The sequence below is a fragment of the Python bivittatus genome, unplaced genomic scaffold (genome assembly GCF_059951505.1).
Source record: "Python bivittatus isolate LINGU-HERP-01145 unplaced genomic scaffold, Pbiv_v1 ctg000690_np1212, whole genome shotgun sequence".
NCBI classification, from domain to species: Eukaryota; Metazoa; Chordata; class Lepidosauria; order Squamata; family Pythonidae; genus Python; species Python bivittatus.
In genome coordinates, this window is record NW_028277096.1 from 11,422,361 (window position 1) to 11,435,009 (window position 12,649).

General features: G+C 39.6%; 1 protein-coding gene across 2 annotated transcripts in view; it reads left to right on the plus strand.

Moving 5' to 3' along the window:
- CUX1 (cut like homeobox 1) overlaps window positions 1-12,649 on the plus strand; it is a 317,286-nt gene that overhangs the window by 163,457 nt on the left and 141,180 nt on the right. For both annotated transcript variants that reach the window (XM_007421772.4, XM_007421774.4), the window contains exon 8: window positions 185-251. In XM_007421772.4, the coding sequence (XP_007421834.1) occupies window positions 185-251 (67 nt within the window). The remainder of the gene's footprint in view (window positions 1-184; window positions 252-12,649) is intronic.

A 12,649-nucleotide genomic window follows, 5' to 3' on the forward strand; every position in this document is an offset into this window, starting at 1 on the left:
TAAAGGAAAGAATTTGAAAATGCTTTTAAGCATTGTTTTTCTGCAGTGTGATTTTGTTTGGTCAGGGAGAAGGCTTAATGTAAGATGACTTTTCAGAGAAAGAGTAGTTCATAGCTCAATAGTAATTGAGTAGCAGCTTGCTGCTGCTTTTTAAAAAACGTTTTTTTCCCTCTCCATCCTTCAGCCTTGGAAAAAACACAGACGGAATTATTTGACCTGAAGACAAAATACGATGAGGAAATGACAGCAAAGTAAGACCTTTCAACTCCTCTCCAATACGTGTGACTTGTGTTAATCCTCTGCTGTCTCTGAGGGCAAGGGAAAATAGAAATCTAGAAATGTTGGCTGATTCTTAAAGCAACTGTGCAAGTGGACTGAGAACATAGAAAGACTTATGACCGTGCCATTTCTCCTAACTTTGGAAATGGTGCCTCCTGATGAACCAGGCTCTGCTTGTATGCTTTGTGTACAAGTGACTCATGTAAATTGCCTGGCACTGATGCCCTTGAAGACAGACTTAACCTTACAAAGACATGTGCTCCAGTCCATGCTGACGTGGGAAATAACCAGGCAACTAGCCCTGCAACATTAACTTGATAATAATTTTCAAAGATGACTTAGTACAAGACTATTGATCTTTCTAGCCCTGTACTGTTTATTCATTGGCTCTCCAGGATTTCAGGCAGAGATCTTTCCCATTATTTGCTACCAGGGGTTGAACCAGAGGCCTTCTCCATGCAAAGCAAATATTCTGCGTTTGAGCTATGGTCACTCCTTAATATTTAAGTCAGTGTTCTTCATTAAATTAATGTGTAATATTTGAGCCCCAGGAGGAGAGAAATTAAGATATCCCCATCATGGGAAAACCATGTTAAAACAGAAGGAATTTGCTGTTCTGTGATTGACTGCCATCCGTTTTCTACTGTCCTCCTTTGGTGGCACGACCACTTCCCATTTTCCCTTTTCTTTAACTCTGTCAAGTCCATGTTTTCTAGATCTCCCTTGTAAACTAAAAGTGATGGGTGTTTTGGCCTAGGTTGCTTGTACAGTAATAATCTTATGGTTACTGATTAAGGTTGTTGTTTCAGAAGAGTTATTACATACTAATCATTTCAGTATGCATAATATTTATTTTCTTTTACCTTTGTTACATTTTTTGCCAACTCATAATGACCAAGGGGCCAAACAAATGTTTTGTAATAAAAAAATGAAAGAACATTCCAAAGTTTCAGCCCCATCCAGTCAATGACCCTCAGTGATCTTTTTCCTGATTTTGTTACCATTTGCAGAGGTCAAAATGGTATGTGGCCAGTTTTGGTTGATCGAAGGGTACGGCTTACTGTCACTGTTGCTGCTGCTAGCAACAAGCTGCTGTGTGTATCTTGAGAATCTCCTATTACAAGGATGGTCCATCAATACACAACCTTGTCCTGATTGAGTGTCTGGGGAAAAAACATGAGTGAGGACACCAAAATGTTTTTCCCTAGAACCTCTCTTGAAATGATGCTGTGTGCTGACATAAGTCTTACTGTAATAGGAGAATATGTGGCAGCCACTCAGAGAGCCATTACAAAGTTTCTATAAAACAGGTGGCAGCCAAAACAGCTAACCCAGTTGGGCCACTTCCAGCCCCCATTTCATTTTACCCTGATCTTTGAGCTAACGGTTCTCCCAGGAGAGCAGTTCAATATGGCCCTACATGTGCTTGCTGATTTGCTTGTGGAGACCTGCCTTCCCCAATGTGCTGGATGATGACTCTCATCATTGGCTCTGTATGTGAGAGAGAGTGAGCGATCAGACCTATTCTCTGGCACATCTGGAGGTTTACACCATTTGTAGCCACTACGTCTCTCCATCTGCCAGCCTTCAATAAAAGGAGAATTGATTGTGGTTTTAATTCTTGAGTGCATAATGAATCTGGGCTGAAATTGTGTTTGGAAGTGGACTTGCATAATGGAGAGTGTCTTAGAAACGTCAGTGTTTGAAGGATGCTGTACCCTTTCAGGTTGTTTTTCCAGGAATTGAGCAGACAGGTTCTTCAATGAGAGGAACAAAAGAAGCAGCTATCCTCCTGGCAAGATAGCTGTAGCAGCAAAATGCCTTAATTTCTATGGAGGCCAGGCAGACCGATGAAATCAGGCATGTGTAAAACTCTTCTAAGAATCCTTTGCAATATATAAGTATTTGGAAAGCATTCATGGAAATGTTGCAGATGAGCAATTGTCCACTGGCCTTTCATTGGCTACAGGGATGAGAAGCTGATAGTAGCTTCTCTCCCCCAACCCCCTTTTAAAAGTAGTTTATACAATTAGCCCACTAGTAGCAGTGGAAGATTAGTATCCAGAACAGTTCCAGGACAATCCGTCCTCCATTTTGAGATTTGAAATAAACCAAAGAAATAAAAAGTAGAGCGGGTACAATGGCAGGGGCTGGGGCTAGGCTGTTTTCTCACACTGTTGTTTTACTGTGCAGATAGAAAACTGCCAGGATTTCAAGGATTTGTTTTTTGCAGCCACTGCCCTTCTTCAGGCACATTTTAAGGTGCATTATTTCAGTTTCATAAGCACCCTAAGACACAAAGCAGAATAAAAACTCTGAATTCTAGCAGTGCTGTTGAGGAGAGATTTTTCTAAAACAAAAATAATGATGATAATGATTTCAATATTATAGAATTATGTGGCACTTTACAAATTTGGGATACATAGCTTACAGCTTGGATATGGTCCCCAGAAACCTAAGTTGCTGACTAGTACTTTTTAATGTGTTCAGGGTGAAAAATTAATAAGCAATATTAAACTGTGTTTAATTTTGTCATCCTGGGCCCATTCACCCACTTGTAGGACTGCAGTCTCTGGCATGCCACATGCAGCTCTCAGTTGAAAAATAGTTGCATGTCTCTGTTTTATATGTTTTTATAAATAAAAAAGCCTAATGCTAAGTTAACTTCTCATCACCTGATGCTCTGTAGATCGTAGCTCCCTGAGTTCTCACCTAGCCTGGTCTTTGGTTAGGAATTCAGAGAGCTGTAATCACAATATCTCTGGAGGCTGCCAGGCTGGGGAAGGCTGTTTTAAGCACATATGATGGCATTAGCCCACATTCTTTCCTCTCTCTATTTTAATTTGCAGGCTGGGTGAGGGCTGGGACGGGCTTTCATTGTCCATGTAACTTAGTAGCAAGCCACAGAAATAGTAAATGATAATTTAAGAGAACAATAATAATAATACTTTAGGTATCTTTGTTGATATATGCTGGCAATTAAGATTTTCGCTGTTGTGCCAGGCCTCTGACCTATTTAATTCCCAGTTATGTTGAATTTGTTTTTTATCTCTTATTCAGTAAACCAATTTATAGCTTGTATATGCGACATTAACTGTTTAATAGAAAAGATATCCTGCTCTTTATGATGATTGTTAATGATGATTAGTTATTTATATATTGTTATTATTAACAATACCTGCAAACAAAATCTTGTAGAACATCCTTCCATCTCTAGAAATGAAGGTGTTAATGGCCAAAATAAAAATGGCTTTCCAGCATGTCAGCTGGGATCTCAGAAGCTGAAATCGACAAGACGCCATCACTAAAGTTTTCCATGTGTAGGCTTGAAATAAAATGTAATTAGGGCTTTATGTGCAGAACAAGGGTCCATTGATGACTACAGCTGGTCTTTGTTTTCTTCTGTCACTGAGTGTGGGAGGTAAAAAAGTGGTCCTCTTCATGTTTATTAATGCAGGATTCCTGAGACAAATGGCAAGCACAGTTTAATGTTTGTTGGGACATGGAGGGGCTTGCCAAAACAGTTGTGTAAGAGAATTTCAAGGTTTTCAGATTGCGGCTGTTTCTGGATTAAAAAATTGGATGTTGGAACTGCGTATTTTCATACTAGAGGCAAGCTGAGCAGGAGAGTGAGACAGCAAAAATGGTGACCACTTCGAGGAATCAAGAGTGAGAAGGAGAGTTGACACCAAATTCATGGGAAGCGGGGGACAGGACAAGGAGAGATACGGCTGTTTGCCAGGTGATGGAGAAAGAAGGGGCAGAGTAGCTCAGTGGCAAAGAATTTTGCAGGCAGAAGAATCCAGATTTGATCTTGACACCTCAAGTTAAATAGTAATCAAGAAAGCCCATTCTTTGGCTAAGACCTTGCAGCACTTTACTTGGTCAAATTAGACAATATGAAACAGTGGTATAAAACATGGGCTGATTTCCAAGCAAAACATGATAGATCAGGGATCAGCAACCTTTTCAATAAACAGAATGGCTGGAATCTTATGAAATTTCAGTATCATCCTAAGCTCTCATGTGAGAACAATGACATCTTCTGAGACTCAGTGATGTTTTGAGATTTTTTGCCATTATATTTTTTTTCCTTTAATTTGGGGGTCCTGTAGATGCCACAGAGGCTTTGGTGCCTATGAGTACTGTCCTTTTGATCCTTATTTTAGATAGATGTTAGAGCAATCGCTTTGCCTGCAGTAAGCCACAGTTTTTATCACTAGCATTTCCAATTAAAAGGATAACAGCAGGAATCTGCCACATAGAGTTAATGAATACTAGATTCTATCATCTTTTTAGGGCTGGTTCAGATATCCATATTTGGGACACAGATATTTGGTTCAGGATATGGTCTTTGGAAATTGGTCATCTGCCATTATCCATGAACCATGATATAATTTTCAAGTGGAAAGGCACTTTTCCTGAGGCCCGAATTCCAAAATATGCAGGATTTAAACAAGGGCAAATGTTTGAAACAGCCTCAACAGAAGGATGCAAAGCAGTGGAATCAGATTGCAATGAAGCATATTAGTTATAATTTTGGGAAACACTTCCAAAATGCTAGAAGGGAGAAGGGTTGGGCAATGGGACATGTCCAGAAAAGCTGTCAATGCTTTATATGCAATGCTTAGAGAACCTCTTCATGTACATACATATTTACATCTGGAATCTACAGTCTTAAGCCCCAAAGTCACATGTGCCCCTGCCCCCCCAAATACATACCTCCTGAAGATTTGCCCTTTAGAATTTTAAATTAAATTTAGATTTCAGTTTTGACTTGGCCTTGCCGAGTTTTCCAAGTATGGCCCTTGGCATGTCACTTAAAGCCCAACTGTGGCCACTGAACAGAAAAAGTGGATTGTCAAGTATAGTACGACAGATCCATCTGGCTCCTTTTTAATCCTGTACTGCTTTTAATGAGCAATCAATCTGAAATTGATTTATAAGTCCATAACTGATCAAAGATAGGTCTGAAATCTGGTTTTCAGTGCAAGTTTTTTTAATGGCTGCCATTTAGTTACAAGCCCTGCAGATTAAGGATGATCAACATTTGTTTAAACCATTCAGTACTCCTGTCTGCACTCATTCTACAGTGCACAGCTCAATATGTGAAACATTTATCTACCCATAAATGTTTTTAATGGATTTGGTATGAAATAATTCTCTTTCTTGTAGTGCTTTTATTTACAGTACTCTGATACTGAGGTTGATAACTGTTTTCTCTACCTGCCTAAAATCTCAGGGGTTAACTATGATTTAGACATCCTGGGCGGGCTTCAGGTTCCTGCAGTCCAGAACAAGGGGCATCTAGGTTTTCAGGTCTGATTAAGAGATGAATTAGTTGCACTGGCAATTAGTTGCAGAGTTCAAACATCATAGCAAACTCATGTTACAGCAATACCTAGAGAAAGGAAATGAGGAAGGAGGACTTCATGCATATGATAGGAGGAAGCAGGTTGTAAGCCAAAGCCTCAGAATTGATGGCCAAGCCACCAATAAAACAGAAGGGTTGTAGCTTATCATATATGGAGTTTGAGATGTAGAGATTAAATCCGCTTTATTTAGCATATCTACCTGAACTGGGTCAACAAGCAGTTTGTAGAAATGTTGTAACACCTAAATGAGTTCCATAAATATATTTTTAAAAAATTCACAAAACTCTATTCAAGGACAGTCAGAAATTATAGTGCCCAAGAAAAAGATATTTTTTTGGAAGGGAGGTGTTGGGCGGGCTTCAAATCTCAATACCATCGCAGTTCAGATTTATGATTTAATGGCTCAGATGACTTACATATATGCTTGCTAGCTATAGTAGAAATGTTGCTAGGAACTTAGGAATGTTAGGGATCATACAATCAGAAAGGAATCTACAGAGTTGTCCCTTGTTCAGGGAAATTCCATTTTGTTGTGTGCTTGAGAGCAAATTTCACATTTCCCCTTTTAACTGTCAAATTCTGTTGTTCAGATGTTTCTCATTTTTTCCACCCCTCTGTGCACATATGTTCCCTTGGCTTCAATTTCTGAAACCCTATGGTAATGTTTCTTTCTTTAAAGGCTTAAAATACCAATTTTTATGACATGCATTCAGTTTTGTTTTTACAGTGTTTCACTTGAAGATCTGTAATTTTACGGTGAGCTGGTCACCTAAATCACAAGCTCTGTGCAAATCATGCCCAAGTTCCCCTGTTTTGCACAGAGCGCTAATAAGCTGGTATCGTATGAGCACTGAATATGTCTCTACTCTTCCCTTGCTCAGTACTGCTGTTGTGTCCCCTTCTACAAATATTTTCTGCTGTTGCTTGGTCACTCTTGTAAAATGTGGGCACATCTGTGTACACATTTTATTTAAGAATATGTGTATTTCTTTGTACATATATACAGACAAATAGATGTGTAATTGTGGTGGCAAGCAAAATTTAATCAGCAGCAGGATTTCTAAATATGTCCTGCATCTGTAGATGGTGCTTACTGTGCAGTTTGACTACTTCAGTCGCAGGATGACAATATTATTAAGCATAAATTTTGGTCCTTATCTGAAACTGAAAGTGAGAATGGGAAGAATAATGTCATAAGAACATAGCTTGTTCCATAATATAAGTTCCTGTTGATGTGCTGTCATGTGTGTATATGCACATACATACATGTACACACATTCTCTCTTCCTCCCCATCCTCCCATCCAAGTAAATGTCATACTACTCCAGTGTAGCCAGCAGTTTCAACTGCTGGTGAGTGCCTGTGAATGAGCTTTCAGATCAGAAAAAGATTTCCTTCCTGAAACAAAGAGGGAGGGAATTGAACTCTTTTTATTTGTTTCATGGTTTACCCTGTTCCTTTCCTCAGCTGCTGCTTTTTGAGGAATGTCTCCAATTGCCATTGAGATGGTGGGGCGTCATATACTTCCCCACCAGTGCTCCTTTCGGCCAGAGCTGAGGATCGTGGCAAACCTGCGACATGCATTTTTAATGCAGAATACCCCGGTCTTGCAGCATAGCGGTTGCTCTCCTCTCTGGAGCTTTCAGAATTAATGCTTGGATGAACAAAGCCCAGGCTCTAGGTAGTCCATGTGAACCAGCATTAACCCTTGCCTCCACAGCACAGAGCAGTAAATTTCCCTATAGAGAAAGGGCAGGAGAACATTTTCAATTGTTTGAGTGTTGAATGCTTACATTTTAGCAGTGCACACTTGATTGCATTGATACCTTCATCAGCTGCTACATTCTTTTGGTATTTTAGAACATTTCCTTCCTTTTGAACTGATTCCTCCCCCACCTTTTTTTAAAGAAGTATAGGGCTTATGCAAGGATGAATGTATACAAGGGCTTTCCACTGAATCAAACCAATGGTGTCTCTTCCATTGAGTCTCAACACATCTCTTTGGACAATTTGGATTGTCCTTAAGCTGACACTAGTCTACTCCTATAACAACATCCAGTACTGGGTGTTTCATTGGAGGCGTTGCTTCAAGAAATGTCATCATAGGGACTAATAACAGCCCTTTAGAGTTCTCCCCTGCCCTTCCTTTCTTTGCTGTTCTTTTATTTGTGTATCTAATGAGGGATGAGAATCTCTAACCTTAGACATTTTCAGAGTTGTATCTGTGTTAGTCTGTCACAGCAGGGTCAAGATAGTCATGTGACACCTTAAAGACTTAGTAAATTGAGTGTCGTTATGTCTGACGTTTTAGCCTTAGCTTTTCTAATGTGTCTTTGCTGCATTTAACATATTTTCATCCTTGTCACCTCTGCTACATAAAAATGCTTGAATGTATGTATGCAACATCTTTTGGGGTTAATTAAAGGTTTCTTTAGAGCAGCATTTCCAAAAGATGCATGGCACGCTAATGTCTCCCACCCTCACCCCAAATTAGATCCACAGAGAGAGACATATTTTTCATCAGTTGCAAGTCTTCCAATGGTAATGTGGGATGAGCATAGAGAGTTGCACCTAATGGCTTTTATCCACACATGGAAAACTTCCCAACATGGTATGGGTAGAAGGAATTAGTCACTGCAGCATGCAGTTTTTGTTGGTATCCCCATTACAAATCTACAGTAATGCAAAATTTGTTTCAAACTTCAGATTTCATCATTCCTCTAAACCACTTAAAGCAGCCCTTCCAAGTTGGTACCCTCCAGATGTTTTAATCAAAAATTGTAGGAGTGATCCATACTGAGTGGAATCATGGGAATTGTGATCTTAATACACATGGGCTGTGACACAAAGTTGCAGAAGTGTTGGGCAATACTTGAGATGACCCTGATTCAGATCCTTCTCCCACCATAAAGCTCGTGGCCCACCACAAACCCGCTATTTTTCTCTTTTTTGCCCGACTAAATTTCTCCCTCCCTAGCCTACTTCACAGGTTTATTGTGATAACTTCACTAGCTTCAGAGTATACACTGCTCTGACTCCTGGGAAATATACAAGAGAGATGGGCAATTAATAATTCTTAGCATTGTCTCTCAGTGTCAGGTATATACAATACAAGAAACATGGCATTTTTTGTATGAATGTGGTTGCCTTTAATAAAATTTTAACCCAATTATGTTTTTTTGACAATAAATAATATATTTATAGCATGAGCAAATTTCTTAGCAAGATTAATACCTTTGGTTTGAGAATTCAGACATTGGCTTACAATTCCAACTACTCCTATACCCACATCTGTGTGCACAATACCTTAGTGGAGACAAAACTTTAGCTCAGATGCTGCCATATGCCCTCACCCGCATAGATAATTAAATCTCTGGAAATGGTGCAAGGTATCTCCAGAAATAATCTTGGGTGTTGTACTTTCTGCCACACAGTTAATATGTTAACAACTGCATAAGACAAGAGACAAAGAGAAAAAACATACATCTGTAGAGTTTCTATCCATAATGGTAAAAGGAGTCTTCTGCACTTAAAATGTGATAGAGGGAGATGTTAACTTCAGAGAGTCAGGCTGGGTACAAAACAGGCAGAGGTGTTAATAGCACTTGCTGAAGGATTTATATTTGAGTAGTGTTTAAAGTGTTTGCCTTTAGCCCTTCTAAATCACACACACACTTTAAAGTGATACCCCAGAAATGCATTTGTACTTCTTAAATCACAGTGAGGGCCTGCATTCCAGCCAAAAAGTTTTCCCATGAGATCAGGAGGGCAAGGAGAAAAATAATAATAAAAAAAGGCTGTTAAGAAAAGGCAAAAGATTTGTCTGGACAGGAAAGCTCCTTCAGAAGCTTAGTTAATAGGTTACATTCAGCCCTTAGAGAAAGCCTGAGAAGTTGGGCTTTCTTCATAAAGGAGTTGGCAAGAGCTTTGCCCTGTTTCCTGACCCCAATTGCAGTTGTTTCCAAGTTGAATCATAAAATTCTTCCTGACATCACTGAACTCAGGAATTCTGTTTTTGCAGCAGGAAGGTGCTCTGATTTGAATCAGATCATATGGGGGGGGGGGGGAGCCCTTTTTTGCTGTGTCATTTCCTGACTAAAATTTTTCTACTCTTTTCTGTGTATAAAGCTACATGTAATATACACACATCTCCTATGAGCTTAAGTAGAGGAAAAAACTATGTGCTTCTAATGGCAGTTTTGGCGACAGATCATATGTGGGAGAGTATGAAGGAGAAGAACATTTTACCAACACCAGACTGATCAAAAACTGACTTAATGATACTTTTAAAGGCAGATTTAATCCTTCAGAAGAGAATACAGAGTCCTGCAAGTCATTTAAGACAGATTTGATCTTCATCGTAATTCTGTCAACTGATAGCTGAGCATAACTTTCCTTGCCTGACCATAATGGCTGAAAAAATGTTGGGAATTGAAGCCCAACACATCTGAAGAACACCCAAGCAGAGCTATGTAAAGGTTGGATTAACACAGTGTAGCAGATTGAAGAGACATCACTGTCAGTGAAGAGGTCGTCTGGTGCAATTTGCACTTTTAAGTGGTGAATAGCAGCCATTCATTTATATTGGGGAGGAATAAAACTGAACAGTTGAAAATGCAACTGAATGAAGATGGAGTTCATTTCCTGCTCATTGGACTCATCTCCTTCTATAACATTACCCCCTCATCTACATACCCCAATTTCAGATTTAGTTTTTTGGCCATGCTAGTATGTAAAGGAATGCAAAGAAAAAATCTAGTCAGACTGAATTATTGTGTATTTCAAACACATGACCCAGGAGCAGGGGCGATGTTGCTCTTACATCGTGCCTGTTTTATAGTCTATCTCTAAGGCATCCATAGAACAATAGAAACTCACATAGGGAGGGTTGTATGTAAATCCATTAATATGATCCAGAGGTCTGGACTGCAAGTTGTGCGTTAAACATACACATGGCTGGGTTCACACAATATCCTAAACCCAGTTAACAAAACAGTTACTGTTTTTGCATAATACATTATATCAAAGTCATATTTTGGTTTAAGCTAGTGGTCTATGTCATACATAATGTCAAGACAATGGCTGGGTTTCCATAACATATTGAACCACAAACTACTTGACTCATTTTAACCTAGTCTAGTTTGTTGTGCAAACTCAGCCAGTAGGTTTAACATCCGAGTAAGATGGAGTAGGTTTTGCCTTTCTCAGTAGATCTCACACACTTAGTCCGCTTGGTTTTCTTCTGTTGCATGCCAGGTCAGCAACATCCCTTGATTCAGCCCACCAACCATTCTAATGCAAATGTCAAAGCAAGGCAGCCTGAGCAAAATGGCTTTGGCAGGGGGGCAGAATGTGTACACATACAAGGGGCCAGATTGTCTGGCCCTATCTCCACTGTTTTCATAACACTTCACAAGCAGCAAGAGAGATGGCTCAGCCAGCCAATTTATGAGGAAGCCCCATAAAAGGAGGTTAGTATGGAGGAAAATCTTGTGCTTGGCATTTTTAAAAATCGCACTGTCTCTTCTGTAAGTGGAGAGCAAGCATTGCTCTTACAGAGTAGCTGTTTATGGTGAAAGCCAAGAGGAGCTACATTCTCACTGTAAAATCTGCCCTATATGCCGATGCACCTGGGACTAAGTATTGTGTTGCTACAATAGCACTGTGTTCTGGGGTGCAGCAGCCTCTCTATTAAGAGCTCAGAGATCATTGAACCATCATATTCTACCATCACAATTTGGCCTTTGTTCATAAAATGCTAAAGGAACGTTCTTAAATCAGTATTTTTTAAGCACATATTCAGGAAGCCTTGGAGAAAGGGTATGAGGGAGGCCTTTTCCAGCTCTAGAAGCATTGAAAAGTCCTGCCATTAAATTGACCCAAGCGAATCTTTATTCCTCATAGCTTGGGTAAATTGAAACAAAAAGAAGGGGACTTGGAGGATCTTCCTGACTTGCCCTTGTTGCTTTGATCACATGAGAAGGCTATAATTTGGTGGTACTTATTACAGTCTTTGCAGTCCAGCATCATTTGCTATGTCTTTTTGTCTTTTTGCAAATCTCTAAGAAGATCAAAGATCTGTCAAGTCCATTTTACTTCCACTCTGGCCAGCCAAATGCCACCAGTTCAGATCAACTGGTCTGTCTTTAAAAAAAAAAAAAAGTTGTTCCTCTGACTTAGCTGCTAAATGGCTCCACTAAATTGTTCCTAACAATAGCCAGTCAAAGAATTAATTAGGGATATATCTGTTTTCTGAGATGTTGCCAGACTGCTTTTTAGAATAGTGTCCCTCCAGAGATCCATATGGCTCCCACCCTGATGACATTCAGAAACTCACTGAAAACTTTGCTATTATCCCAGACCTTGGGGCAGAGTGCTGGTTGGCCTCTATAGCATGTTTTTCATTATATAGAGTTTACCTTCCAGATGCTTGTGTTGTTTTTGTTGTTGTTCTCCTCCTCTTCCTCTTGTTCTTACCTTTTACAATCTAAGTTGCCCAGAGTCATCTTAGAGTTAGGCATCCTCTAAATTGTATTAAATAAATAAAAAGAGTAGATGATCGCTGACACTGCTACTGCCATCTCTTCCTTCTCCACCTTTCTAAGGGATAGGTAACAACAAAGACCATTTAATACAAACCATGACTCTGTCCCCCATCATCCTGTCCCCCAGTGCTGTTCAAGCAATTCAGAAGTGGTATTGTAATATCAGGCTGCAGGAAAAAAGTGAACATGAATTAGAGTATTTATAAACTTTTCACAACCACCTTTCGCCAAAGGCAACTTTAGTGTTTGCTGCCAATGTGCTGAAAGTTCATGCAAGTTACAAATGCCTCCCATTTCTGCAAACATTAGCAAGAAAACAAATCAACTGTTTTCCTCTTTTGGTGGGAGGCAACCTTCCTTTTATGTAGCAGAACTGTGCCTATTGATAGCCAGAGGAGGACTCCTAAGGAATGACCAGTTTTTGGGTTAACAGGCATTAAATCAGCAGCT